Genomic DNA, 25,114 nt, shown 5'->3' with positions numbered 1-25,114 from the left:
TTGTGTTTGACTTTAAGTTATAGGTCAATTCTGCAAAAAGTCCAATAAACAATTATCAAATCTAATTCATTTTAAAATAATTGATAATTTAAACTTTAATATTTTAAAATAAATAAGAATTAAAAATGTAGAGTTTATTTTTAAAATCCCATTTTTAGAGATAGAAGAATTTTTTTTAAATTAATTAGAAATTAAAAAATTATATGTTGAAATAAAACAAAACAAACCTCTATTTATAAACGAGAAAAAATGATGAATTTTCATATAAAATATTTTAATAATAAATTATTTTGTTACAAAATAATTGAGATAAAATAATTAGGATGTATAAAAAAATGTATAGATATGAACATACATATATAATTTTAAATATCTTGAAAATATATTTATGTCTAATTTTATATATTTATTTTTTTAATGAGATATTAGATATTTTAATGTCATAAAAAAACTGATTTAACCAACGTGAAAGATAAAAGTGAATATCATAAATTAACTATATAATAGAAGAAGATTTCAAATAATTCAGTTAGCTACACATTTTATCAAGTCAACGGTTACAACATATAATAGAGTCATCTAAAGGTTTTAGTACTTATAGTGTTTTTTATTTCGTCAAAAATAAGATTTCAGTTTCAAATGCGGTGCATACAATTTTTATTTAGAGGTGCCTTCACAAAAAAAAACCTACGTTGTTTACAAGGAAATTTTCTTAAACAATAAGTAGATTTAATTGAGTTTATGTTAATGTGTAAATTTTGTTTATGTAAAATTATATTTTAAATAATGCAATTTTAAACTGGTCTTAAGCAATATTTTTTATTTTTGGAATTTTATTAGTTGTAAATTTTATAAGTGATTTGTGAAATTTTAAAAATTCACAAACTCCAATATAAACCCAAATAAACAAAATAAAATAATATTTAAAATAACCATATAAACAATAAAAATTAATTGTACTAGATTAAAATCAAACTAGAGTCTTAGAAACAAATATCATCGCAAAGTTGAATATTCTTTAAAATCAAGCATATTAAAACATCACAACTTAATAACTGACAAAACATGTAAAACTAAACTAAGCAAAATTAAATATTAATAAGTATTGTAATTTAGTTGTTTTCGGAAAATATTCATTCCCGCGTAGGTACGCGGGTGAATCACCGAGTATGACTTTATTCATACACTGATAGATCAGTTATTGACCCTCAGATAATAAAGCACAAGTTTCAAGTAGAGCCTCAACATTAACCAGTAAACCAGAAAAAAACGGTAGTTTGCTCCAGAGCACGATACTCTATACTCAACAATGAGGTCACGAGCCTATTAAAAGTTTTGTTCATAATAGAAGTGTAGTATCCCGACTAGTTAGCATACATCATAGTTGTACGAAAGAAGAATGACAAGTGACGAGTTTTAATAGACTGTAACCAAAGCAATTAAGTTCAACACAGACAACTGCTGCCAAGACACTACGTCTCTTCTATCACGTTGTTTTTTTGAAGGTTGTTATGTGATTATTTTGATAGCGAACAACTCGTTTAACAAATAGGAACATGACGATGATCTCAATGACTCCTTCCCAGGAGATGATTTCAACTGTATCAAGACAAAACTCTAGCTGTCTTGTCTCGACGTCGAGAACTTGTAATTTTTGTGTAGGATACGCGTGACCTTGTCACACTGGTAGGAGGGCCTTACTTCAGCTTAAAGATTGGTTCTAAAGGCGGACTTGGATCTAAAGCCCATATAGTCCGATGAAACGTCATAATTCCTAACCAGACGGTCCATGACATTCACGAGATATTTAAGAAAAAAACGTGTTTAGTCTACGTGAGATTGTAACATTGGGGAGCTCAAACAATCGAATTTTCTCACTGCAAACAGTCTAGCGTCCTGCTCTACGTGCCAAAAGTGGATCAAGAAATCAACCCGCGATTAGCAACCACTATGAAAGAACCATGCAAAATCCACATGTGGACAACACAATTGCAGCGTTGAATGACGTGATGAATTCATGAAAGTTTGACAACATGTAATTCAAGACCTAAAATGAGGACTAGGGATATTAGCCTCCTGTCACATCCTTATTAAAGACAATAGCACAAAACCATCCGTTGAGCTTTACGCAACTAACGAGAAAGCATTCTTTGAGAATTTTTCACAAGTGATGGAGAAACTTGGAACGGTCGGGCTTGAGGGAGATGGAGAAGAAGTGAGAAGTAGGTGCGACCACTTCAAAAATCTTAACGTATAGTCGTATAGAGAAAAGGTAACACGAAAACAAAATAACAATGTTTCGGTTTATTTGTTCGGAGGGGTGGGGGGAGAAAAGATAAATTGCAGAGAAGGAAGGTTTTGTAAGGAAGATCGTCTAACATTTCAAGATATGATGTTTGTTTTTCAGGAACATGTAAATTGTTATCTTAAAAATATATAGATAAAAGCATATTATACATCGATAAATATTGGGAAATTAGGTTTTTGATGAAAATTAATGACAGGTTTGTGGAATGAGAAAAATTAAAGGAATATTTTTATTTTTATTTTTATTTTATTTAATATTAGAGATTGTTTTTAATATTTCACCTTATTGTTTTATAAATCATTTTAAGAGATATCATCACAACATACAGCCTCTCGTGTTTACAAAAATAGTTTTAAATGAAGAAGTAAGTAGGCTCATAAACTAAATTGACCCAGTAAAAAAGACAACGAAGCAAGTGGAGTGGCCACGCGAGTCATAAGCCATCTAAAAAAATCATGTGGTTACTGTCATGTTCACAGATCTTTTGTTTGCTGTTAAATTGACTCACAAGGTACAAATATACCACTCATCAAAAAACAATACACAATGAAAATGTTGATGTACATTGTTGTGTTTGTTCTTCTCTTCACTGGTTGCATAGCCAACAAAAAGGCAGATTCACTGATTCAAGAATCTTGCAAAAAAATTTCAAAATCCGTATTAGTGGACACCATTCCACATTTCGAAAAAGATTGCATTGAATCTCTCAAAGCGAATCCGGAGAGCCAGAAAGCGAGAAATATCGATGATTTAATCATGGTAGGAATGAATAACGCCATGTCACAGTTAAGCAACGTGAAAACAACTGTGGAGAAGATTATAAAAGAGAAGAAATATAAGAGTAGCCTTAGTAAGAAGTTGTTGGGAGAGTGCCTTAAGCTTTACTCCAAGAGCGCTCACATGTTAACCTCAGGTTTAAATTACCTCAAAAAGGGAAACTTGGAGAAGGCACAATATGAAATTAATGATGCAGATGAAGCACCGGTATTTTGCGAGTTGAAATTCAACGGCGACAATCAACAGATATCTCCCGTGAAAAAAGAAAATGATCTTCTCTTAACAATGATCAACATTCCTTATATGATACTTATGGAACAGAATTTATAGTCTAGTGGAGATGATAGGCCAGAATTTTAAAAGAGGTGTTAAGTGATTTTTACTGAAAAAAAGTGATGAAAATATAAATAGTTCTCATTAATAATTTTATTTTCGGTGTTAAATTCTTCTTTGTTTGAATAATGTAATCAAATGATATTTGCGGATTCTTAGGAAATAATTTGTATCAGAATATTACGATGTCGATTACAAACTATAAACAAATGAATAATAATTCAGCTGTCAGTTTATGAAAAATCATATCGATTTTTTCCTCATTTCAAGTATATTTGTGGTATTATAGATATTTTATAAGTTTTGGGTGTGGGTTTTTGGGTATAGTTTTGGGTTCCAGATAAAATTTTAGATTTTAAAAAATATAATTTGGATAATCGGATAAAATTTTGGGTATTTTTTATGTTAATGGGTTGGGTTTTGCGTAAAATTTTGAATTTTTTAGATGTTTAAATATTTTTAAGTATTTTTGTGTGTTGGGCTGGATCCGACAGGATCCGAACCTAACCCAACCCAGATCCGAACCGAACCCGATCCAGATCCGATAAGACTCGAACCGCACCGACAAATTCTAATTACGCTATTGAGTCCAAATATCTAAGATTTGAATTTATCCAGATCCGAACCAAACCGACAAATTTTAGTTATCCTGTTGCGTCTAAATATTTAAGGCCCGAAGAACTAAAATCCGACTCAAACCCGATTCGAAGACCCGAATACCCCGACCTACCCAACACCAATCGGACCCTCAACTAAAAACAAGGGTAACAAAAAAACCCCCACTTTATTTTCGTATTAATTAAGAGATAACATGGTAAACAACAATAATAAACTAACTTAGTAGTAGTGAAAACTGTCCCAAAATGTAATAAAAACTTAGAATGTGATCCTATGCGTAAAACACTCTTCTTCTTATAGTGAACAATGTTGAGTAAAGATGCGCTATTTTAGCAGACTTCACTAGACTTGTGTCCGCTTCATATCTTGAAATGTTTTACAGACTTCATTAGACTTGGATTTCTTCTTCTTCATCCCCCCTTCTATTCGATGAACACCAAAGCAAGGGATGAGATGTGTGCTTGCTTTCTTTTAACATTCCCTTAAGATATGTAGGTGGAAGTCTCTTTAACATTTTCCTCAGCATTTTCATCTCCTTCAGTCTTCTTTCCTTTCTCGTTAAACATATTTTTAGGGCCTTCAAGATACATGCTCCTACAAGCTGTGGCTCTTCAAGGCGATTTTAGTGGTTCTTGACCATAGAAGATAGTTGTCTCCTTTGAAAACCACAGAAAGAGTAAGTTGCTTCTGAGAATCTATTGGGAAACATAATGGAAACAGAGTATAAGGTGTTTGATATTGTGGAATAGATAGATCTTCAAAAGCTAACTTGCTATGATACAGTGTAGATTTTGGTGAAAATAAGGACAATTTGTTGAAGATAAAACAAAGAAAAAAACCAAGAGTGAGAGTAAGGGTAAGAGAAATAAAGCTTTTGGGAAGAAGATGAGATATGTGTTATTTTTGTGTGGTTTACATGAGACATAAATACAAGAGTAAATTTTAGCATATCATGGAGGCATGTAATGGGGACTCGATCTGGTCAGCCATTGATCTGTACTCTTCGGGGAGTCCTACATTGATGTGGTTGATTCGATCTTCATGATTAATGGGCTTTCCGAGCACGGCTATGCAATCAAAATGGTTTGTGAATCCTTGAACATACTCTTCAATTGCTTTAGATCCTTTTGTCCAATTATCGAGCTGTTGTTAGATTTGAGAAAATGTGGTTGTCGTGGACTCGTGGAGAGAATGGTTGAAAAGCAACCGAGATATCACCCAAGAGAGCGCTATATATATTAACTTGTCTTGGCGCTTCCATAACATAATGCAAGGTTTGTAGTGAAGACTCCATTGGTGGTAATGTTTGCAGCGTCTAGGTAGCTCTTTAATTAATATTTATCGAGCAAGCCATGAACTTTGATATTCCACATGAGATAGTTGGTTGAGCTTCGTGACATCATCATGTTCACGTTGAGAAGAGAAGACAATAATGGTGTGTGTGAAAGAGATTTACATGGCCGATAATGGAGGAGGAAGAAAAAGATGAAGTATTGAGGCGATAAAAGTGGGTGGCGGCCACATAAATGTTTTCTTTGGTCTTTAAGATTGCAGTTCTGATAACATATTAGGCAATGATGAATATCACATAATATGAAGAGATGTACAGTATATACTGGGGATGTTAAAATGGGCTTGTCCTGCCCATTTACGTCCAAGCCCGTTTAATTTTTGTGTCCATATAAAGCCCGTTTACTTAACAATATTGTACGGGCTTCATCGGGTTTGTCCATCTATGTCCATTTTAAAAACGGGTTTTAATAAAAATAACTTGACTGCCCGTTTAGCCTGTTTAATTCTTTTATTTTTCTCTAAACTATGTCGTTTTTGGCGTTAACATCTCTAGTTGCCGTCGTTCTTCACCTCCGTGGCTCCTTACCTCCTTTCGAAATATCAAACTGCTCCAAATGAGTTTCTGATTCGAATCGGGAAGCTTCTAGGTTTCGATTTGTCTTCCGGTGTTCATCTCGTGTCTTCTACTTCTTCTTCTTCACTCTCTCTTCCTCGAATCTTTGATGCAGTCAAGATTTGTTTTAAGAAAAAAAATATTACTGAAATTGCTGTTTCAGACTGATTTCGTAACTGTTCTTTCAATTAATTTGTGGGTTTGTTTATAAATGGGTCATTGCTTTGTCTTTACATCGAGTTAGGGCTATAGGTTTTTAGATCATGTCTGCTTGTAGTTTGTTAGTTTTGCTGGGTCAATGACACTGAAAATGCTTATATTTATCTTCTGGAGATGCATTTTCAGTTTGGGGATAAGAAAATGAATGATCTTTCTTTTGTGTTCTGTAATTTTATTTTTTCATCATTGGCATTTTTTTCATCATTGGTGAAGTTCAGAGTTTATGTTTTAACTCCTATATTCATTTTAAATGTTTTACAGGTCACCATTGAAGATCTCTTTGATGAAAATGAAGATGTTGGAAAGAAAGCAAGTAGTTATGGAGCGGAGACTTCAACATCAAAAGATTGATATGTTTGCTGGAACAAAGGTATATAGTTTTCTGGTTCTGTTTTACATCAGTTTATAATTTTATTGATGAAAATATATAATGATATGTTATGTTTTGAACATGGACAGATCCTGGTAGTTCAAGAAGGAAAAGAGTAACTTAGACCATCTCCAAAAGTTAGAACCAATGATGAGTTCTAATGATTAGTTTAATTGTAAATTTTGTAAATTGTGAAGTTTAGAACCCTTTGTAGTATAATTAAAATTTTCATGGTACAATGGCAGAAGCCCTTCTAAGTTCTTAAAAATTAAAGCTAACTTCTCTTCTTCAATACCTAACCTTAAAATGAAAAATGAAAAATGTTCTCTTAAAAACCAAACCTTTGCATCACAATGATAGATCAAGTAGCAAGTGACAGAGAAAAACAGAGCACAGAATCACTCTACAAATACAAAAGAAAGCTAAGGTTGGTCCAAACCAATTGAAAAAAAAAACCAGAAATCTTTGGAAGCTGTAAAAATACATCACCATAGAAGACTACAAAAGATGAAAGATCCAGTTCACCTTAATAAACAAATGAGACTATATAGTCTGAAATCTTAAAAATTAATGAATTGAAACAAACTAAAAGTAAAACAAATATGCTTTAGGTACATGGAAAAAGTATTATTATTCATAGTTTCATACGATCAGCAACAGAGAAAAAAAACGACAGAGTTCATGCTGTCTTGTTTAGTAACTTTATAGAAACAGTATAGCACATTACACAAAACCTCAGGAACGCAAATGAATGATGAAATCAACTGCATGATCCATTGTTTCCATGCCTCCCATAGATAGCAACAAAATCGCCAGCTCATCTTTCCCCCGACGTCATTTTCATCCATTGGTGTTCTCAGCTCCTGGCTCTGATCGGACGTCATTTTGCTCCATACCAACACCATGAAAGTTAATAACATTGACTCTAAACAAGATCCTAATTTTCAAAACACCATTGACTTTCCAATGGTAGTCGTCACTATGATATCTTAAAAAAGAACTTACTTTTAGCGAATTTGTGGTTGATAAAGGGCTTTTGCTTTCTGTTCTTCTTCTCAACAGACTGAAGATTTTTCTTTTGGCAAATTTTCTAGCTTTCTTCCCATTTGAAAGCAAACTGTGCGATGGATATAACGATTCAGTTACGGAGAAGATAAATTCGAGTTCCGAATCTAAGCTAAAGTTTCTGACTTTACAATATACGTTTAGGTTTTGACGAACTTGGAGAAGTAAAGGAAGAGACTTTACCGTTTAGAGCCAAAAGCACAGGAGAGGATGCTTCTTCAGAAAGGTTTGGTCTGAGTTAGAGAGAGAGAGAGAGAGAAGGAGAGATTGTTGAGAGTGATAAGGCGACCTCCTTCACGGTGATTTCATGGATTTCATGGACGGATTTAGAGGAAGACGTTGCAGCCATGGAAGATCGAGGAAGAGAGAGACAAGTACATTTTTACCCTTTTTGTCTAAAGGAAATAGCCAATACCAAAGGAACACGTATAAGAACATTTTGAACGCAGGTAAAAAGAGGGTTTTTCAACTGTTTCTGGGCCCTACCAACGCGTGAATCACAGTAAAAAAGAAGGTGGTACAGCTTTAGTTACTAGATTAAGAGGCGGTTCAGCTCGGGTTTTTTACTGTTCACGGACTCCATTAACATACGATTAATTTTTTTTTTAATTTTTTTTTTAAATCAATTAAAATAAAATAAAAAATAAAAAAAATTAAGAACCCCCAGATGGGGTTCATGCGGTAAAGATGCTATAAGGTTCTTACCATTTCTAGAAATGCTAAATTAAAAACCTATTCTAAACTTTTATCTTATTTTTGATTTATTTTTTTTGTTTTTTTTAAGAACCTCTAATTAAAACTTCCAATGGAGGTGGTCTTACAGATATTAAGGTTTAAGACTATTGATAATTACGACATGGTCCTTGATCTAATTTATCTATATAAAACTAAGTTTGACCCAAGAAAAAAAGACAACCAACCAAGTGGAGTGGCAACGCGAGACATGAGAACACCGTTATTGGAGTTTTTAAAAGGGAGTTTCTTTCAAAAAAACAATGGTGGGGAACCATAAAAACCAGTCTCCAAAGTCATGAAACAAGAATCCCTTGTGGTGAGTTTTTTACACTGTTCGTGGGTCCCACCGATACGTGGCGATCCGCGATTGGTGCGCCAGTTTTTTTTTAATCAGACAAAAAAAAAAAAAAAATTTAGAAACTCTTAAATGTGTTTTAGGGATAATGGTGCTCTGAGCCATCTAAAAATAGCATGTAATTGCTCTTATGCTTTTATATGGGATCAAAATTACAATATACGACACCACAATGAAGATGTTTCAAAAAAAACACAGTGAAGATGTACCTCCTTTTTTTTTGCTTTTCTCTTCAATAGTTGCACAGCCAACAAAGTGGCAGATTCTCTGATTCAAAAATCTTGCAAGAAAATTACAAAGTTTCTAGATAAGGACAGCGATTCAAATTTCTTAAAGGATTGCGTTGCATCTCTCAGAGAGAATCCAGAAAGTGAGAAATATCGATGAACTGACCGTGGTGGGAGCGAATAATGCCATCTCAAATTTAACGAATGTGAGAAGAATTGTGGAGAATATTATAAAAGAGAAGAAATATAAAAGTAGTCTTAGTAAGAAGCTGTTGGAAGATATTGCCTTAAGCTTTACTCCAAGAGCTTTAAATCGTTAACTTCAGGTTTGAATTACTGCAAAGTGCGGAATTTCGAGAAGGCGGCAACTAATTTTACTGATGCACAGGATGCACCAATATTTTGCGGAATAAAATTCAACGGCGACAATCAACAGATATCTCCCGTGAAAAAAGAGAATGAATTTCTCATAACAATGATCGAAATACCGTTGCAGTTTGCTGTGGATATCACACATAGCCATTAGTGGGATATTCTCCACGGTAAAAGATTAAAATAAAACAATAAGGAAGAAATAAGCTAGTGGAGTCTTACATCTCTATTGGAGGACTGGCTTGGCTTCGCCATACCCTCGAGCAGGAACTGAGAAACTCTGCCTAACCTCACAGTCTTAGGTTGGTTTCCAGCTCGTGGATCTCTCTCTCCTTCATTTGTCTATTTCTTAAAGCCTTCATAGGCATGCTACCTACTGGTATCTTCTTTTCTTTTGTTGCTAGTTCTCTTTTCTTCCGTAGTACGTTATGTTTCTTGACCCAGAAGGTCCTTAATGAAACTAAGTGTTAAAAAAAAGCTAGTGGAGTCTCTCATTAGAAATAAATTAGGTTTATGGAGATTCTTACCAGGCTAGCGTCCAATTAAAGATAAGGGTGTTAAGTGAGTTCTACTAAAACAAATGTTATAAAAATATAATTAGTTCTCACTAATAAGTTTGTTTTTTATGTTAAGTTTTTTTTTTTTTTGGATCATGTAGTCAAATGATATTTGCTGGTTATAAGGAAATTATTCATATAAAGACATTCGTTTTTGACTAAAATATCAGAACATATTATGACATCGATAACAAACTACAAACAAATGAAGAATAATTAAATTGTCAAATTATGAACAAATGGTATCAATTTTGTTCAATTGTCAAGTATAAATAACCACCCCTTTCGTTCCCTTGATAACAAATTTTAGTAAACTTCCTTTTTGATCATTTTGTTTGATTTGTGTGATATTGAATGTCAAATCTCAAATGAATAAAAATACTTTGGAAAACCATTAAAACTTCATCATAAAATTTTACACAAATTATAGACAAATTAATTTATAAACAAGTTAGTCGCAACTTTTCTGTTTCTTCAATAATATAATCATGATATATGATGGGCATAAAGTAACTCAGAAGTAATCTTTTTTTTTTCAACTGGTAGATTATAAACATAGTACAAAGCAGAAGTAAGATACAAAGCTTTATACACAAAGCCTCAAAGACAAGTGAGGAAACGATTTGTAACACATTACCAGAAAATCACTACAATATTGTACAATTATATAAATATGATTTAGGATGACAAAACAATATAATCACTAAAACATTGTTTTTAAATATTTTCAAAATACAATATTTTGATGACTAAGAGGTAGTCATCAATGTACAACATATATATGTGTATTAGAATGCGCAAGATGACGTGATCATCACTATTGGGATTTTGAACTAAAGTCTATCTTGGCGTATGAAAACTGGAAACATTTATGATTCAGCTTTTCATAAATATTTTTGTGTTATGGGATGGATCCATTTATATAATTAGTATAGCATCTTTGGACGTTTGTGAGGGGTGGGCGTCTAAAGCTGGCGTGTTTTCACAATGATAAGCTTTGCCATTGCATATTCAAACTTCTCTGTTCTACTTTTACTATGGATCAAATGATATATTAATCCGTGGCTACTTCTGTCAACATTGTTCAGCAATTTTGAATATGAAAGGCTATATTTGAAAGGCTATATTCATGTCACATCCTCTCCTTGGCTGCTGCATTGATACCATATTTTCATAACATGTAAGCTTTTCAATCCTAAAGTCTGTTTGGGACATTTTTTCTTATTGTACATTTATTAGCTCTGGACTTGCTCTTCCTCTAGGGAGAAATGGTGTTCAACCACCATAGAACACTGAGCACACGACTTGTGAGGTTAGACGTGTGGAATATTCATAGTGGTTTGAGTTTTCACAAAATTCGAGGAGCCTAGAACGAGGATTCAACTGCCCATGTTTTCGAAGAGAATGCTTCATGAGTCACTTCTCATGAGGTTCCTATAACTTTTCCTTATCAGATTTTTAGGTTTTCATATTCATATCTTTAAAGAATTCAAGTTTAACCGGTTTGGGTTAGCTTAAGGGAAAAACAGTACACACACATAACTAAAACTTCAATCATAATTAAGGTCTCCCAAAATACTAAAACAGTGAAAAGAAAAACGTACGAAGATATGTTAAAGAGTGACGATGATTACTCATTGTTGCTGTTGGGAGGAGGTGGTGAAACACGCACTTTGAGAACACCAAACTCTGCATCCCAAGCGATGTCGTGGCTCAAAACTGGAGTCCCATCGGAACAAAATGCAAGCTTGCTGATGGCTCCAAGGAAAATACGGCAACTCTCGTCATGCTCATACACCTCCTTGTTCTCACCATAGAACTTGATCTCGTTCTCGTTAGGAAGCACGAACATGTCGTCACTACATACTCCTGGCAGATCCACCGAAAAGTGATGACATCCATCAGACGATCCTTTTGTAGCGAGTACGCTCTTGCGACCTTTCACCACAAACGGATGATCCTCCACTTCAACCATGTTATATGGAGATGGAGATTCACTTAAATCGTATCTTCCAGATTTGCCTACAAACAAAGCATTTAAAATTTACAACAACGATAAGCAAAAAAAAGGGTGTGATTTTGAATTGGATGGGATTCGAACCTGTGTTAGGAGGCAGAAAGTGAGTACACTTGTTGTCATGGTCCTTCACCTTGACCCTTGAGAGAATCATCCTCAAGACTCCATCTTTCATCTTGGCCTCCACGCCGGTGATCACGCAGCAGTCACAGCCAAGACCGGCGGTTCCAGAGTACTCACGAACGTCGCCGTCGCCGAGGGTTTCTTCGCCGGAGAAAAAGACAACCTTTTGTCTCACGGCGTCGACTCTGTAGCGAATCGCGTTGTCTGGAACACCGGGCAAGTCGACGCGGACGTAGAGGTCGTCGTTGGGAAGGACCTTGATTTCCATGAAACCCTTTGGACCGTACCTCTGGTAGGGATGGTTGGTCGCGTGCAACCTCCCTGTTTCATTACAGAACGTAGACAGAGAGTCAAAGAAGAGATTAAGTAGGAAACTTTATTCTTCATGGAGGATCTTTGTAACAAGTTTCATGTTAAATAGGGCTAAAGAAGAGAGTATCGACACTAAGATCAATAAATAATGAAACTTTATTTTCATCGGAGGATCAAAAAGGTTAAATCTTTTGCGACAGGTTTCATGTTAAGAGACGTTTCATTTGTTTATAACTTCGAAACATGAACATGAACAAATGTAATAAGGGAGACTATAATTAATGGAAGAGATTAGGAGAAAGAAAGAGAGACAGACCAGGGATGTAAGGAACCCTCGACATGTCAATGTATGCAGCCATCTCTCTCTCTTCTTCTTCTTTTTCTGTATTTTCTCTCTCGGTTGCGTAAAAATGTATTATGATTTTGTTGTTTGGTACACAAACTGTATAAACGAAGTAGGAAGCTCTTTGACTGGTCTTCTCTTGCTTAATGTTACCTCTCTCTTTTTTACATTTTAACCACTGTTAACATAATTGCTTACCGTGGTAAGAACCCGAGAGTACGATAGAGGCATAGAGCTGTCCACCTCCATCTCTTTTTACTGCCTACAGCTGTCCTTCAATTTCTTTTCAGTGCGACAAAATAGAGAGATGAGGGCAACCTCGTCTCTCTCGCTTTATTTCGAACTTTTTACAGAAGATCATTAATGGATCCAAGACGTCAATGATTCTCTGAAGTTAAAACAGAGCTGTCAAACTTCCTTTTTTACTTCCTCCTTATCTAATTTTCACATAAGACAAAATAGAAGTTAACAATGCAATGCAACGTCTCCTTTCCAGTTTTTAAATCAACCGTTTTTAGATGTTTATCCCTGCAATTGTTTCCAAGTTTATTTTTCATGGTTGGGTTTTACGTGTAGTATTATTATTATTATTACTAGATTCTTTCTCCGCATGTATTTTGATTTTAACCTTCTTTTTTAAACATTTTTACTACTGTGTTAATTGTTTGTTTGAGTATTTTCTTTTTGCAATTTTTTGGGTTTGAGTTTACATTTAATTTTAAAAATCTTAAGTAGCTTTATCTTGAACATTTTTTAATGAATATTTCTCTTTTTATGTTTTGTTGGTTGTTTAAAATTTGGAATATGAATTTCTAATTTTTTTTCTTTAGAAAATATTTTATATTATTACAAAAAAGTACAACTTACATACTAAAGCAGGAAAATGTAGTTTTACATTTTGAAGATTTTCTCCTCTTGATTCCTTAATAAACTCAGACGTTAAATAAAAAGATGAAACTGTTTTTTGTATTCTCTTTTCCTTTGATGTTTATTGTAACGATGGACATAAATATGTAGAAAAAATTCACAGTAATGTATTTCTGACTCTGTTTTTGTTTATCTTGTTAGTGTTTCTGACATCATGTGTACTTGTAATGGTAGCTAGTCATTGTAAATATTTGGCTCTCGTAATGTAAGTTGGATGCATAATCGTGACTCGAATGGCAGAGTGAGAATGTTTAATTTTGAAGGAGGAGTTTAGGTTGACAGTAGTTACAATTTAATGTTGTATTTTGAACTAAATTTTTTTAATATAACCAATTTCGATTTCCATTGAAGTGCTGAAGGCCTTGGTATTTTTTTTTATCATACAACCAATTATGTTAATACGAAGAAGTAATTGTGGTCCAAATATCGAGGAGCCGTCGGCCATCAACTATTTCGACGCCGGTGAGGCCTCCGGCCGCCGGCGTCGGGATCTCTGTCAGGATTTCTGCTCAGCCTCTCGCTCCTCTACATCTTCCGCTCGCTCCACCATATTTTGCTCTGTTTCTTTTCTTTTGTGTGAATCTCTAGGCGACAAATCTCAACCGAGACCGTCTCTTGCCGTGAGATGAAGAGATCTGTGTTTCCGTTTCAGTGTCTGTGTCACCAGACCCGTGACTCTCTGGGGGACTCCCCACCGCTCCGCCGTTCCTGTCAACATCAACCACAGTGACTCACTTTCGCACCACGTTTGCTATTCTGGACCAATGACGGTGAAATATTCAACGCGAGTAGTAGCTACACCGTAAATCCCTAGATCCATGTCTTCCCGGCTAGATCTACCGTCGACTAGATCTACTGTTGCCTCCGCCATCCCAGTTACTCACGCCTCATCTTCCCGCTACTCGCCATCCCAGTTACTCACGCCTCATCTTCCCGCTACTCCTGCTCCGAAGACCTTCACTGGATGCCACTCCTTCGACCGTCGCAATCTCTTCCCTCGTCCGTAGTTTCCGGCATTTTGAAGTCCTGTGTGGTTGGGATTCCACCGTTTACCAGGCTTTCAGGGTTGGAATCTCGATGTCTGTTAAAGTTTGAGCGCTCCCCGGTCCGCTACCACCTTATTCATCTCGAAAGTATACCGGTTTGGCAGTCTCCTCTGGGTTTCCGAGAAGATCTGTTGGGTTTCAACCACTTGCTCCGATGAGCATCCATCTCCACCGTTCGACGTTCCCGTCTCCTCACCACCCATCTCCAATTTCGGCGTATCTCTCAAGTACTCCCCGTCTCCGGTAAAGCGAATGGTTGTCTCCAACCCGAGGGTACTAATTTTATGGGCCTGGCCCTTTTAGTCTTGTGGTATAAGAACTGTAAAAGTGACTATGCGATTGACTTCTGATGTGTGGGTTTGTGTGAAGAGCTTCAAGATTTCTGATGGATTCATTAGGGTCTTTGTTATGCGATTATTGTTATACCTCTCTTTTATGAAGATTGTTTCGGTGGATACACCGTGTTTGCTTACGGCTTCAACCTCTTCCTCTACCGAGAAGAGTACTTTGCAACCATGCCTCCTCTCTATGAAAGGAGATGTTTTCTCGGGTCTATTACCGAGGCTTTGCTTCAGTTTACTCACCGGTTTGTTATCTTGTGAAGCGGTCTGTACAGAGAATAATTTGATTGTTTTCGTTGGTGAGGGATGTCTCTTAACGTCGCCTTGTGTGATTATTCTCCAGCTGTCTGACTTTGTCAGGAATGCTTTTTTGACGCATTCAAGCTTTGTTTTGAATTCGCTGTCACCTTCTTTGGAAGATTTATCTGATTTAGTTTTACCTATCTCTGTACTTTATGCTTTCTTGCAAAGAGGATGTAATATTCCCTCTTGTATTGTATCAGAACAAGGTTGAATGAATGAAATTAAGTGGTGGTACAAAAAAAAAAAAAATGCCAAAAGTTGTAGGGGTAAAAACCAAAGGGAAATCACTTTTTCTGAACAACACCAAAGAGAATCCCTATGAAAACGCGTTTGTATGAAAAAGCCAAGCGAAAGGTGGAAGGTAAAAAAAAATAAAAGAGAAATCTAAGAGAAAAAAACGAAACAGCTTAGATAAAGATAGATAATGGTCCTACAAAGCAACCATGGATTGGATTGTTGGATTGTGGCTGGTTTAGTTACGTCTCCTGCACGTCACTCTCCTTGATGGATGCACTTGGCTCAGCTGAAGACCCTGTGCTGCAGGTTCCATCCATGGCAGAATTGAATTACACTCAAGGAGCATGTGCTGTTTCATCAATTGCGTCAGGTTGGATTTCTGCTACTACTCCAAATGGTGGCAGGACAAACAACCTTTGTCACAGTTATGGTCTCTCTTAACTGTAAAATTGTAGCTTGAGACTTTTGACCCTGAATTTGTGTGTTTGGCCAAATGTATCCACCAAACATTGTGGAGCTGGCATCTCATGGTTAGCACCCATTAGCCTGCCATATCAAACATGATTAAGTCAGTTTGGGAGGTGAAATATAAGATGAGTATGAGTAGTAACCTCGAAGTAGTAGTCAATAAGCTTCTACGCCTGACTCTCTGTTAGGCTCAGGACCAAGGAGCACAAAAGTTGCCTCATAGACAGAGATCTCATCACAGTACCTGTTACAAAGAGAAAGCACACGTGAACAACTTGTTAGGCAAAAGTGTAAGGCGAGGGCTTTGTAATGTACATTGCAACTCCAGTCACGTTGATGTCTCTGCATTTTGGACACATCAGTGAAGTTGTCCCTCTGTTAGCTTTAGTATGGCAGGCGATATAAACCACCACCCCTTGTGGTCAGCGTCATCTATTGTTGCGAAACAATCAAAATATGCCACCTACAATTGATCAAAAGCTGTTCTTAAACGTACTTGCTATGTATGCTTTATGGGTCTACCAGACTTTAAAAATTACCTGAACTGCTTCATGTTTCAGAAAGGCATAGATCTCTCCAATAGTAAGGGTCTCCACCTTCGTCTACATATGGTTCTAAATGAACAAAATATAGAAGGATTTTCAGAAGATATGAGCAACATCTCTTCTATAATAAATCACAAGTTACGTGGTCAATAAAATTTTGCCATGGTTTGTGCTTCAAAATTAATTAGAAAAAATTAAATGCATTATTATTACAGTTTTTTCTCTAGATTATTTCTCACTCGAAGATACAAAATATTAAAAATTTTCACTTCTTTCTAAAACCACGATTTCCACCTCTTTCGCGTAAACTGTTTTTCAGTTATAGCATATAAATTCAACTAATCAACAAATTTTTTTACGACCTTCATTAAAAGTTAAGAATCTCTTTTACAATCTCCAGTTGCTCAACGAAGCAAAACAAGCGATCCTTCATCTCTCCAAAATTTTCAGTTTTGATCTTGAATTCTTGATAGGTTTCTTCATATCTTCTTTTTTTTGTACAAGTTCTAAATTTTTATCATTCATTGTCTGGATTAATACTTAATTTTTTTAATATGGCGGTCGAGTTTAAAATTGCGTAGGGATAATGATAGAGTAATCTTGGAGTTCATATAAAATATAGCATAAATATTTGTATCGCTCAGTTTTGAAATTTATTTTAATTTTTCTGCAGACATGTATGAAAAAAACAAAGCTCACTTGAAGAAGCATGAAGCTGATGTGGATATGCAAAAAGTTTGACCATTCTGAATTTCAGGTAAAAATACTTTTATTTACTTTATTGTCTTTAGAAAAATAACCAGGGCCTTAAATCTTTAATGGTGGTTTGACCATCAAATTGTAGAAGTGTCTTAGCCAAAATCATGTGTTAACTCAAAATGTTTTTTTTGGTAGAAATTTCTGTGCTACGCACAGAATCCAGTGTTAACTCAAAATGTTTTTTTTCATCCTTTTATTGTCATCTTTTTTTAATCGTTTCATTTCTTTTAATTATTTTTAGGTTTTGTGTGTAGCATCAAAACTCGAGATAACTTTATGATTTCTTTTTTTGTCAAAATTATCTTTATCTACTTCTCAGGGTAATACTTTTTTGTATGATTCTGTTTGAAGTGTTTTTTATAGATTATTTACAAGAAGAGGAATGAGCAACAAGATAGCACAAATATATTTAAAAATCAGTCTATGGAATACTAAAGGTAATAGTTTAGCACTTTTCTTTTTGTTAAGATGGAAAGTTATAATCTTATTGTTATATTTTTAATGTTAATTAAAAAATTTGGCTGAATTTTTAGTTTATCATGGATATATGCAAAAAAAATCTAGCTAAACTTGCCATTAAAAACGTAAAGATGGCATATTGTGGTGCTGTGTGTGACAAGATTAGAGTAATATGGTAAATAGAGATTTAGCTTATTATTACTGTTAGTTGTTATAATTGTCTAGGATTATTTACCCGTACGTAGGACCAACACTAGTTAAGAAATAAAGCACTTGAGCAAAACCAAGAGACTTCTCAAAAGTACCGTAGACAAAAAGTTATAAGAGTAGCTTATTACCACACAATTCATTTTAGTTTACTAAAGCATACGTAATCAGAAACCAATTAGCCAATTTTACAGACGTACCTTTTTTTTTTTTTAATGGAGGTGGGCAAATCAAACAACATTCCTTCAGCTCACACTTGCTCTCCCTTTGCTTAGCACCTCCGGTTCTCCCTGGACCAGATAAAACAATCAAATCACCATCTATTCCCATAGAATCAAAACACAACAACAATGAGTAATAAATTTAAATCTCAAGAAGACCATTGGAGCTTGATATTGTGTGCCTCATGTTACCATGAGTAATAAAAACTAACTGTGAGCTTTATGTTAACCATATCCATATGTATGATTTGGACGTAGTGGAATAAAATCAGACAATTAAAAAGACTTCAGACTGTGTGTGGTTGATAAATACAATGCAAATTAATCAAGATACTGGTTCGTGATTGATTTAATCAAGATGTTCTTGACTATAACTTGGAAACGTCTTACCTAATACGTTGGAGAGACTTTCGTTGTACTTGTTGTACAACTCATGAGCAGCCTGGTCTCAAAGGTAAAGACGTTAATCAGAGGTCCCCTGAAATTGCCAACTGTAATTGTGAGACAGTTAATGACACATACAGCTAATTTCTTTAACGTGTGTTGCAGATAACATGAAGGTCTCTCAAAGAACGCCCGGTCTTGGACGGAGTAGAAGGAGGCAGCAGCCAAAAGAGTGAGCAGATACTATAGCCAGCTAAATCACCTCTCATACCACAGTTAGCTTCAAACTCTTGGAATGAGCGCGGAACCTGAACATGTCTCCCTCAATCACAACTGGGTTGTCTTGAAACTCCCAGAGGACATAACTGTGAGTGAAACAGCAACAAAATAGATGTCTTTGCTTTTTGTTGTGAAGAATCCCTGAATAAATGTAGCATGTGTTCAATTTTATTAGTGAGATGAACTGAAACTGACAATCATAAGCAGCTCCAAACAAATTACATTTCCCAAAAAAATGTATTTAAGGAAAACGGACCTCCGATTCAGCTAATCCATGGAGACTTCGTTAAAAACAAATGAGGAGAGAGCGGAGAAGGGTCCAGGCTGGAAACGTAACGCACAACGGCACAAGGAGAACTCTATTAGACGTCGCAGATGCACTTGCTGTCCTCAAATTATTTGGAGAGTTAAGGAAAAGAAGATGTCCAAATACAATTTTGTTAATGAAATTGAGTGGCTTTACGTGTTTATTTGGTGTAAGCTAAAATTCAACGTGACATGGCAAATTAGTGGTTTCTTATTGGAGTTATTCTTGGGTTCCTCTAGGTTCACCGACCAATATGATTTCTTTATTTCAAATTCGATATTTTTTAAAACGGGAAACAAAATATTATCAAGTTATATTATGTTTTTAAAATAAAAAAGTAAAAAAAAAAATAGTAGTTACAGAAAATAGAATTAATTTTTTTTTTTAACGTCGTTAGCAAAACACTAAACCCTAAATCCTAATCCCTAAACCCTAAATTCTAAACATTTGGATAAACCTAAACCCTTGGGTAAACCCTAAACCCTTGGGTAAACTCTAAACCCTTGGGTAAAACCTAAACCCTTGGATAAATCCTAAACTCTAAATAAAAACACTAAACCCTAAAACTCTAAACCCTAAATCCTAAACCCTAAACCCTTGAGTGTTTTAGTGTTTAGCGATTTTGATTTAGAGTTTAAGATTTATCCTAGAGTTTAAGATTTATCCTAGGGTTTAGAGTTTACCCAAGAGTTTAGGGTTTAGGATTTAAGGTTTAGGGATTAGGATTTAGGGTTTAATGTTTTGCTGACGACGTTAAAAATATTTTTTTTTGTAATTACTACTATTTTTTATTTATTTTTTTTTACCTTTTAATTTTAAAAAGATAATATAATTTGACAATATTTTGTTTCCTTTTTTAAAAAATACCAAATATGAAATAACACAATCCTATTGATCGGTGAACTTTCCGTAGAGGGTGAACCCAAGAATAAGTATTTTTATTGGAGGATTAAATTAAATGATCTGGACACTCACCCCATTCCCCTTTTAGTATTAGAAGAAGATAGATTTTTTTCGTTTGTTTGTTTGTTTTTGACAACAATTTAAAGTTTGCTACTTTGTAAAACATCCCTTAAATATCTCGATTTAGATTCAAAGAAAACGTTTTGACCACATTCATGAGATGATATCAAAAGCACTTAACCATTAAACATATAGATAAACATTAATCCAAATTTTTAATAAAAGTTCACCCTCCATTAACGCTAACAAGAAAGACCATACAAACCTGCCCTAGACAGTAGACACGCAAGAGAAACGATAGACACGGATAAGGCAAAAGACATACGAACTCTCAATGCAACGTCTTTTTTTTGAATCAATTCGATCTTTTGTAAAGTTTTCAACCATTGTTAGAAGTTTATCCAAATTACTTTAAATTTTAGAAGCAATCGGTTGAAAACCCAAAAAAAAAGAGAATACCTGTGATTTGACTGATTTGTGTCTATGGAATAAGGTAGAAGATTGTGGGATTTAGGGTATGAGGCTAATTATGATAAAAGTGTTGTGTAGGGAGCGCAATTTCTCTAAATTTTATTCTGCATAGTTTCTTGGTATTAAGTATTATAAAGTTTTTTATTTGTTATAAAGACAATTTAAAGTTTGTTGTTTTAACAAAACGCCCATTAAAATATCTCGTTATAGACGAATGACATTTTACGTAGAAGAAATTAAAAACACGTACATAACCATAAACGATAAAAGATGATAAACACAAACCACATGCAAAAAAAAGTCCACGTCACGTAGATACATTTATTAAAAACCAGAAATGATAAAAAAAAAAGTCATAGAGAAGACTAGACCTCATAGAGAAGACTAGACCATAAACCTTAGCTAGCTTAGACACCATAACGAGACGCAAGAGACATAGGATATCATAGGAGTGATGCATGATTACTGATCATTGTTGTTGAGAGGAGGAGGTGAAACACGCACTTTGAGAACACCAAACTCAGCATCCCAAGCGATGTTGTGGTCAAGAAGTGGAATCCCATGGGAACAACATGTACGCTTGTTGACGGCTCCAATGAAAATACGGCAACTCTCGTCGTGCTCGTACACGCTCTTGTTCTCAGCAATGAACTTGAATTCATTCTCATTTGGAAGCACGAATATGTCATCGCTAGAAACACCTGGTAGATCCACTGAAAGGTGATAACATCCGTCAGATGTTCGTGCTGAAGTGAACGTTCCCTTGCGACCTTTCACCACAAACGGATGATCCTCCACTTCAACCATGTCAATTGCAGAATTACCTATATCATATCTTCCCGATTTGCCTATGAACCACAGCAAATGGAACATTTAAATTTACAATAACGCCACGGATAAGCAAAAGGTGTGATTTGAATGGGAATCGAACCTGAGTTAGGAGGCAGAGTGTTGGTACACTTCTTGTCGTGGTCCTTCACCTTGACCCTTTGAGAGAATCATCCTCAAGACTCCATCTTTCATCTTGGCCTCCACGCCGGTGATCTCACAGCAGTCACAGCCCAAACCGGCTGTCCCGGAGTACTCACGAACGTCGTCAACCTTGTCGCCGGCGCTGGGAGTTTCTTCGCCGGAGAAAAAGACAACCTTTTGTCTCACGGCGTCGACTCTGTAGCGGATAGCGTCGTCTGGAACACCGGGCAAGTCGACGCGGACGTAGAGGTTGTCGTTGTGAAGGACTTTGATTTCCATGAAACCCTTTGGACCGTATCTCTGGAACTGATTGTTGGTCGCGTGGAGCCTCCCTGTTTCATTACAAAGGAGAACGAGTCAAAGAAGAGACTAGCAAAATAAAATCAACAAAAGAAGGAAACTTTATTCTTCATGGAGGTAAAAGGTAAATCTTTGTAACAAGTTTCATGTTAAACAGAGCCAAAGAAGAGAGTATCAAAACTAAGATCAATCAAGAAATGAAACTTTATTTTCATGGAGGATCGAAAAAGAGTAAATCTTTGCCAAAAAAAAATCATGTTAAAAGACGTTTCATTTGTTTATAACTTTGAAACATGAACAAATGTAATAAGGGAGACTAATTGATGGAAGAGATAAGGAGAAAGAAAGAGACACGCAGACCACGGATGTAAGGAATCCTCGACAAGTCAATGACCGAAGCCATCTCTCTTTCTTCTTCTTTCTCTTTCTTTTTCTTTCAACTCTCGGTTGCGTAAAAATGGATTAGGATTTTGTTGTTTGATATACTGGTACAAACGAAGCAGCTAAGACGAAGTAGGATGAGGCTCTTTGACTGGTCATCGCTTGCTTTAATGTTACCTCTTATCTTTTTTTTTTTTTGTCACAATGTTACCTCTTATCTTTTAAACATTTTAACCACTGTTAAAATTGAATTCAAAGGAAAAAAAACCACTGTGTCATCGCTTGGTTTATGTGTTTAAAAAAAAAAAACCACTGTTAAAATAATTGGCTTTCTTTTATGAATTGTTAACCGGGGAGTACTACAGCTGTCCATCTCTTTATTTCAAAACTTTTTTACCGTGGTTTAGAACCGGGGTTTATGAATGCGACAAAACAGTGAAATGAGGCAACCTCGTCTCTCTCTTTATTTCAAAACTTTTTTACAGAAAGATCATGAATGCATGCTAGAGGCTGCATGGCTGACGTCAATGATTCTCTTAGGTTAAAACAACGAGCTGTCACTTTTTTTACTCCCTCCTTATTTACTTTTCACATACGACAAACAAAAGTTAACAATGCAAAGCAACATCTCCTTTCCTTGTTTCTGTATCAAATTTATTATTTTAAAATCTATATGTTCTGACGACAATTTAAAGTTTGTTGTTTTAAATAAAACACTAATTAAATATCTCGTTATAGACTCGAAGACATGTTTTTGATGACATTTACGTAGAAGAAATTAAAAACACACTTAACCATAAATAAACGATAAAGACTAACAATTTAACACAAGCCACATGCAACAATGTCCACGTCATAGAGACACATTTATTAAAAGCCAGAAATGAAAATAAGAAAGTCATAGAGAAGACTAGACCATAAACCCTAGCTAGACACCATAACGAGAGGCAAGTGCCACGACACACGGAGATAAAGACAAAAGACGTACGTACGGGCTCACATCAAACCATGTCGTCTCCTGTGATCTTGACGTTCAGCATCTTCTCAATGGTAACCGCCTTGGCATTCACGCGCTGGATCTTGGGAACGGTGATCCAGAGGACTCCGTTGACAAGCTTAGCCCTAGCTTTGTTCATATCGTAAGACACTGGATCGAACACCATCGTGCCTCCGTATTTGCGTCCGTCGTAGCTGTACTCGGGCATGTCGGGTTCGTCGGCGAAGAAGTGGAGGTTTTTGCCGTCGATCCAGTAGACGAGGCTTGTCACGGTGCACCCAGGCGTGTCTATCCTAGCAACGCGTGAGGTCTTCGTCTCCTTCAGCTCGTACACAGACTGGTGACCGCTTTTCTGGAATTGGTTCCTCGCTACAAGACATACACACAACAAAAACGTATCCATAATAAAAGATTTGTTAACAGATTAAAAGATAAAATAACAACTTTTGTAAGAATAAATGTGTTAAGGAAGAAGAAGACGTACGGATTGGTGGAAAGTGTTTCGGCCAGTCTTTGTGGGAATATCCTGGGCCTCCGCCGGAGCTGCCTGCTTTGTTCATCCTCGAAACGACGCTGTTTTAGCTGTTTTTTCTTTTGCTTTTGGAAAGTGGAGTGTGTAAAAAAGCGAGTGTACAAGGATAATGCTTTACTTGCTTTATTTATAGCGGCAGGGGAGACTGAGATTGTAGGTTTGGAAAGGCTTCGAGTAACCTATCATGGGCCTAATAAGCAGCCCATTAAGTTGATCTCCAGATGCGCCTTTCAAAAAGTATAAACTCGTTACTTGCAATTTTTTTTTTGGTCAAAACTCGTTACTTGCAATTTAGTCCTGTTTCAAATACCTTTACAACATCACTAATTTAGTGGTGTAAAAAATAACGAAAAATAAAGCAGAAAATTACAATCAAAGACACATTTCAACGTATCAATTGCACTCAAAGACACATTGAATACTAGACACACTTTTTAGTTGCGAAAAAGACTTTACTATCTTTGTACTACACCATCTCTAGTTTCTTCTAAACCAAATTAAAGAAAAAAAGAAAATGAAAAAGTTAATAAAAAAAACATAACAATTTATTTTCTTCTTCGTTTCTCGATTTCAGATTCCAGATTGAGTAAATGTGAAAAACAAAAATCAAATTAGATGAGAAATCCACCGGTCTTTTGTCTTTCACCAAGACTCAGGCTCCTCCTCCATCACATGACATGTCTCTCACCGAAAATAATTGTCGTGGTTTCGTGTCTGTAGAATTACGCAGCGTACACGAGAAGCAACGATAGCGTGTGTGGCAGCCACGGAGGATGAGTTTAACCAAATCGGAAGGGCAAAGAGAGAAAGGAGTGTAGTTCATGTACTTGTAGAGGTCAGGGTTGTTATGTCAAGCATAAGCTATGAGGATAACTTAGAGTAGATGAGGAGATCTTACGACACGGAGGAGGAGACGGTGGAAGGCTGGAAGCAGTTGAAATGGACTTTTCTTGCTGGTGGTTTGTGAGGTGGTTGATGGCGGTGTGGATTGTGTGGAACTGACAGAGGAGGTGGTCAGGGACAAAAGGGACAAAGGCCAGTGAGGATTTAGATTGGAAGAAATTGGCGGTGGAGGAGAAGATGGTTGTAGCTACCATGGCTATTACTAGAACCAGATTCAAGCTTTATGGACTTGAACGGAGGAGATTTGGAGAGTTTAGTGAAGTCACAGAGGAGAGCGAATTCCAAAATCTAGCTCCGGTGACTAAGACAATTAATCCGTCAAGAAGGTTCGAATTGAGACTGAAGTTGAAAGCAGTGAGCTTTTGAAGCTTGAGCGGAGATCTGGGATTGTGGTGAAGTCGCTGAGGAGATCTGAGTTCCGACGAGACTAATTATGGTGATTTAAGAAGGTGGTTATGGATATGAAGATGGTGGA

The 25,114-nt window shown here is 35.8% G+C and overlaps 4 protein-coding genes, 1 long non-coding RNA gene and 1 pseudogene across 5 annotated transcripts; 2 read left to right on the top strand and 4 right to left on the bottom strand.

The window, feature by feature from the left end:
* LOC106303019 overlaps positions 1–2,257 on the top strand; it is an 8,692-nt pseudogene extending 6,435 nt beyond the window's left edge.
* Positions 2,258–2,846: 589 nt separating this feature from the next.
* On the top strand, positions 2,847–3,593 carry LOC106305157. Its single transcript, XM_013741525.1, has one exon. It carries the CDS (start codon positions 2,855–2,857, stop codon positions 3,413–3,415), a length of 561 nt encoding a protein of 186 aa, XP_013596979.1. The 5' UTR covers positions 2,847–2,854; the 3' UTR covers positions 3,416–3,593.
* A 3,601-nt stretch (positions 3,594–7,194) lies between these two features.
* LOC106304926 lies at positions 7,195–7,957 on the bottom strand. Its single transcript, XR_001262870.1, has 3 exons — positions 7,780–7,957; positions 7,537–7,648; positions 7,195–7,419 (listed from the first exon to the last, which is right to left on the bottom strand). It is a non-coding gene; the product is annotated as an uncharacterized LOC106304926 (long non-coding RNA).
* A 3,406-nt stretch (positions 7,958–11,363) lies between these two features.
* LOC106305229 lies at positions 11,364–12,705 on the bottom strand. Its single transcript, XM_013741607.1, has 3 exons — positions 12,611–12,705; positions 11,944–12,303; positions 11,364–11,864 (listed from the first exon to the last, which is right to left on the bottom strand). Exons 1-3 carry the CDS (start codon positions 12,651–12,653, stop codon positions 11,473–11,475), a joined length of 795 nt encoding a protein of 264 aa, XP_013597061.1. The 5' UTR covers positions 12,654–12,705; the 3' UTR covers positions 11,364–11,472.
* An 8,299-nt stretch (positions 12,706–21,004) lies between these two features.
* Positions 21,005–22,261, bottom strand: LOC106305296. The gene is made up of 3 exons (XM_013741677.1): positions 22,187–22,261; positions 21,486–21,858; positions 21,005–21,402 (listed from the first exon to the last, which is right to left on the bottom strand). The coding sequence occupies exons 1-2, from the start codon at positions 22,227–22,229 to the stop codon at positions 21,491–21,493; spliced, it is 411 nt and encodes a 136-aa protein (XP_013597131.1). The 5' UTR covers positions 22,230–22,261; the 3' UTR covers positions 21,005–21,402; positions 21,486–21,490.
* A 749-nt stretch (positions 22,262–23,010) lies between these two features.
* Positions 23,011–23,822, bottom strand: LOC106305006 (14.7 kDa heat shock protein-like). The gene is made up of 2 exons (XM_013741386.1): positions 23,689–23,822; positions 23,011–23,573 (listed from the first exon to the last, which is right to left on the bottom strand). The coding sequence occupies exons 1-2, from the start codon at positions 23,762–23,764 to the stop codon at positions 23,209–23,211; spliced, it is 441 nt and encodes a 146-aa protein (XP_013596840.1). The 5' UTR covers positions 23,765–23,822; the 3' UTR covers positions 23,011–23,208.
* Positions 23,823–25,114: the final 1,292 nt, after the last annotated feature.

Source organism: Brassica oleracea, chromosome C7, assembly GCF_000695525.1.
Source record: "Brassica oleracea var. oleracea cultivar TO1000 chromosome C7, BOL, whole genome shotgun sequence".
Taxonomy (NCBI): Eukaryota; Viridiplantae; Streptophyta; class Magnoliopsida; order Brassicales; family Brassicaceae; genus Brassica; species Brassica oleracea.
This window is presented reverse-complemented; position numbering and strand designations above follow the sequence as displayed.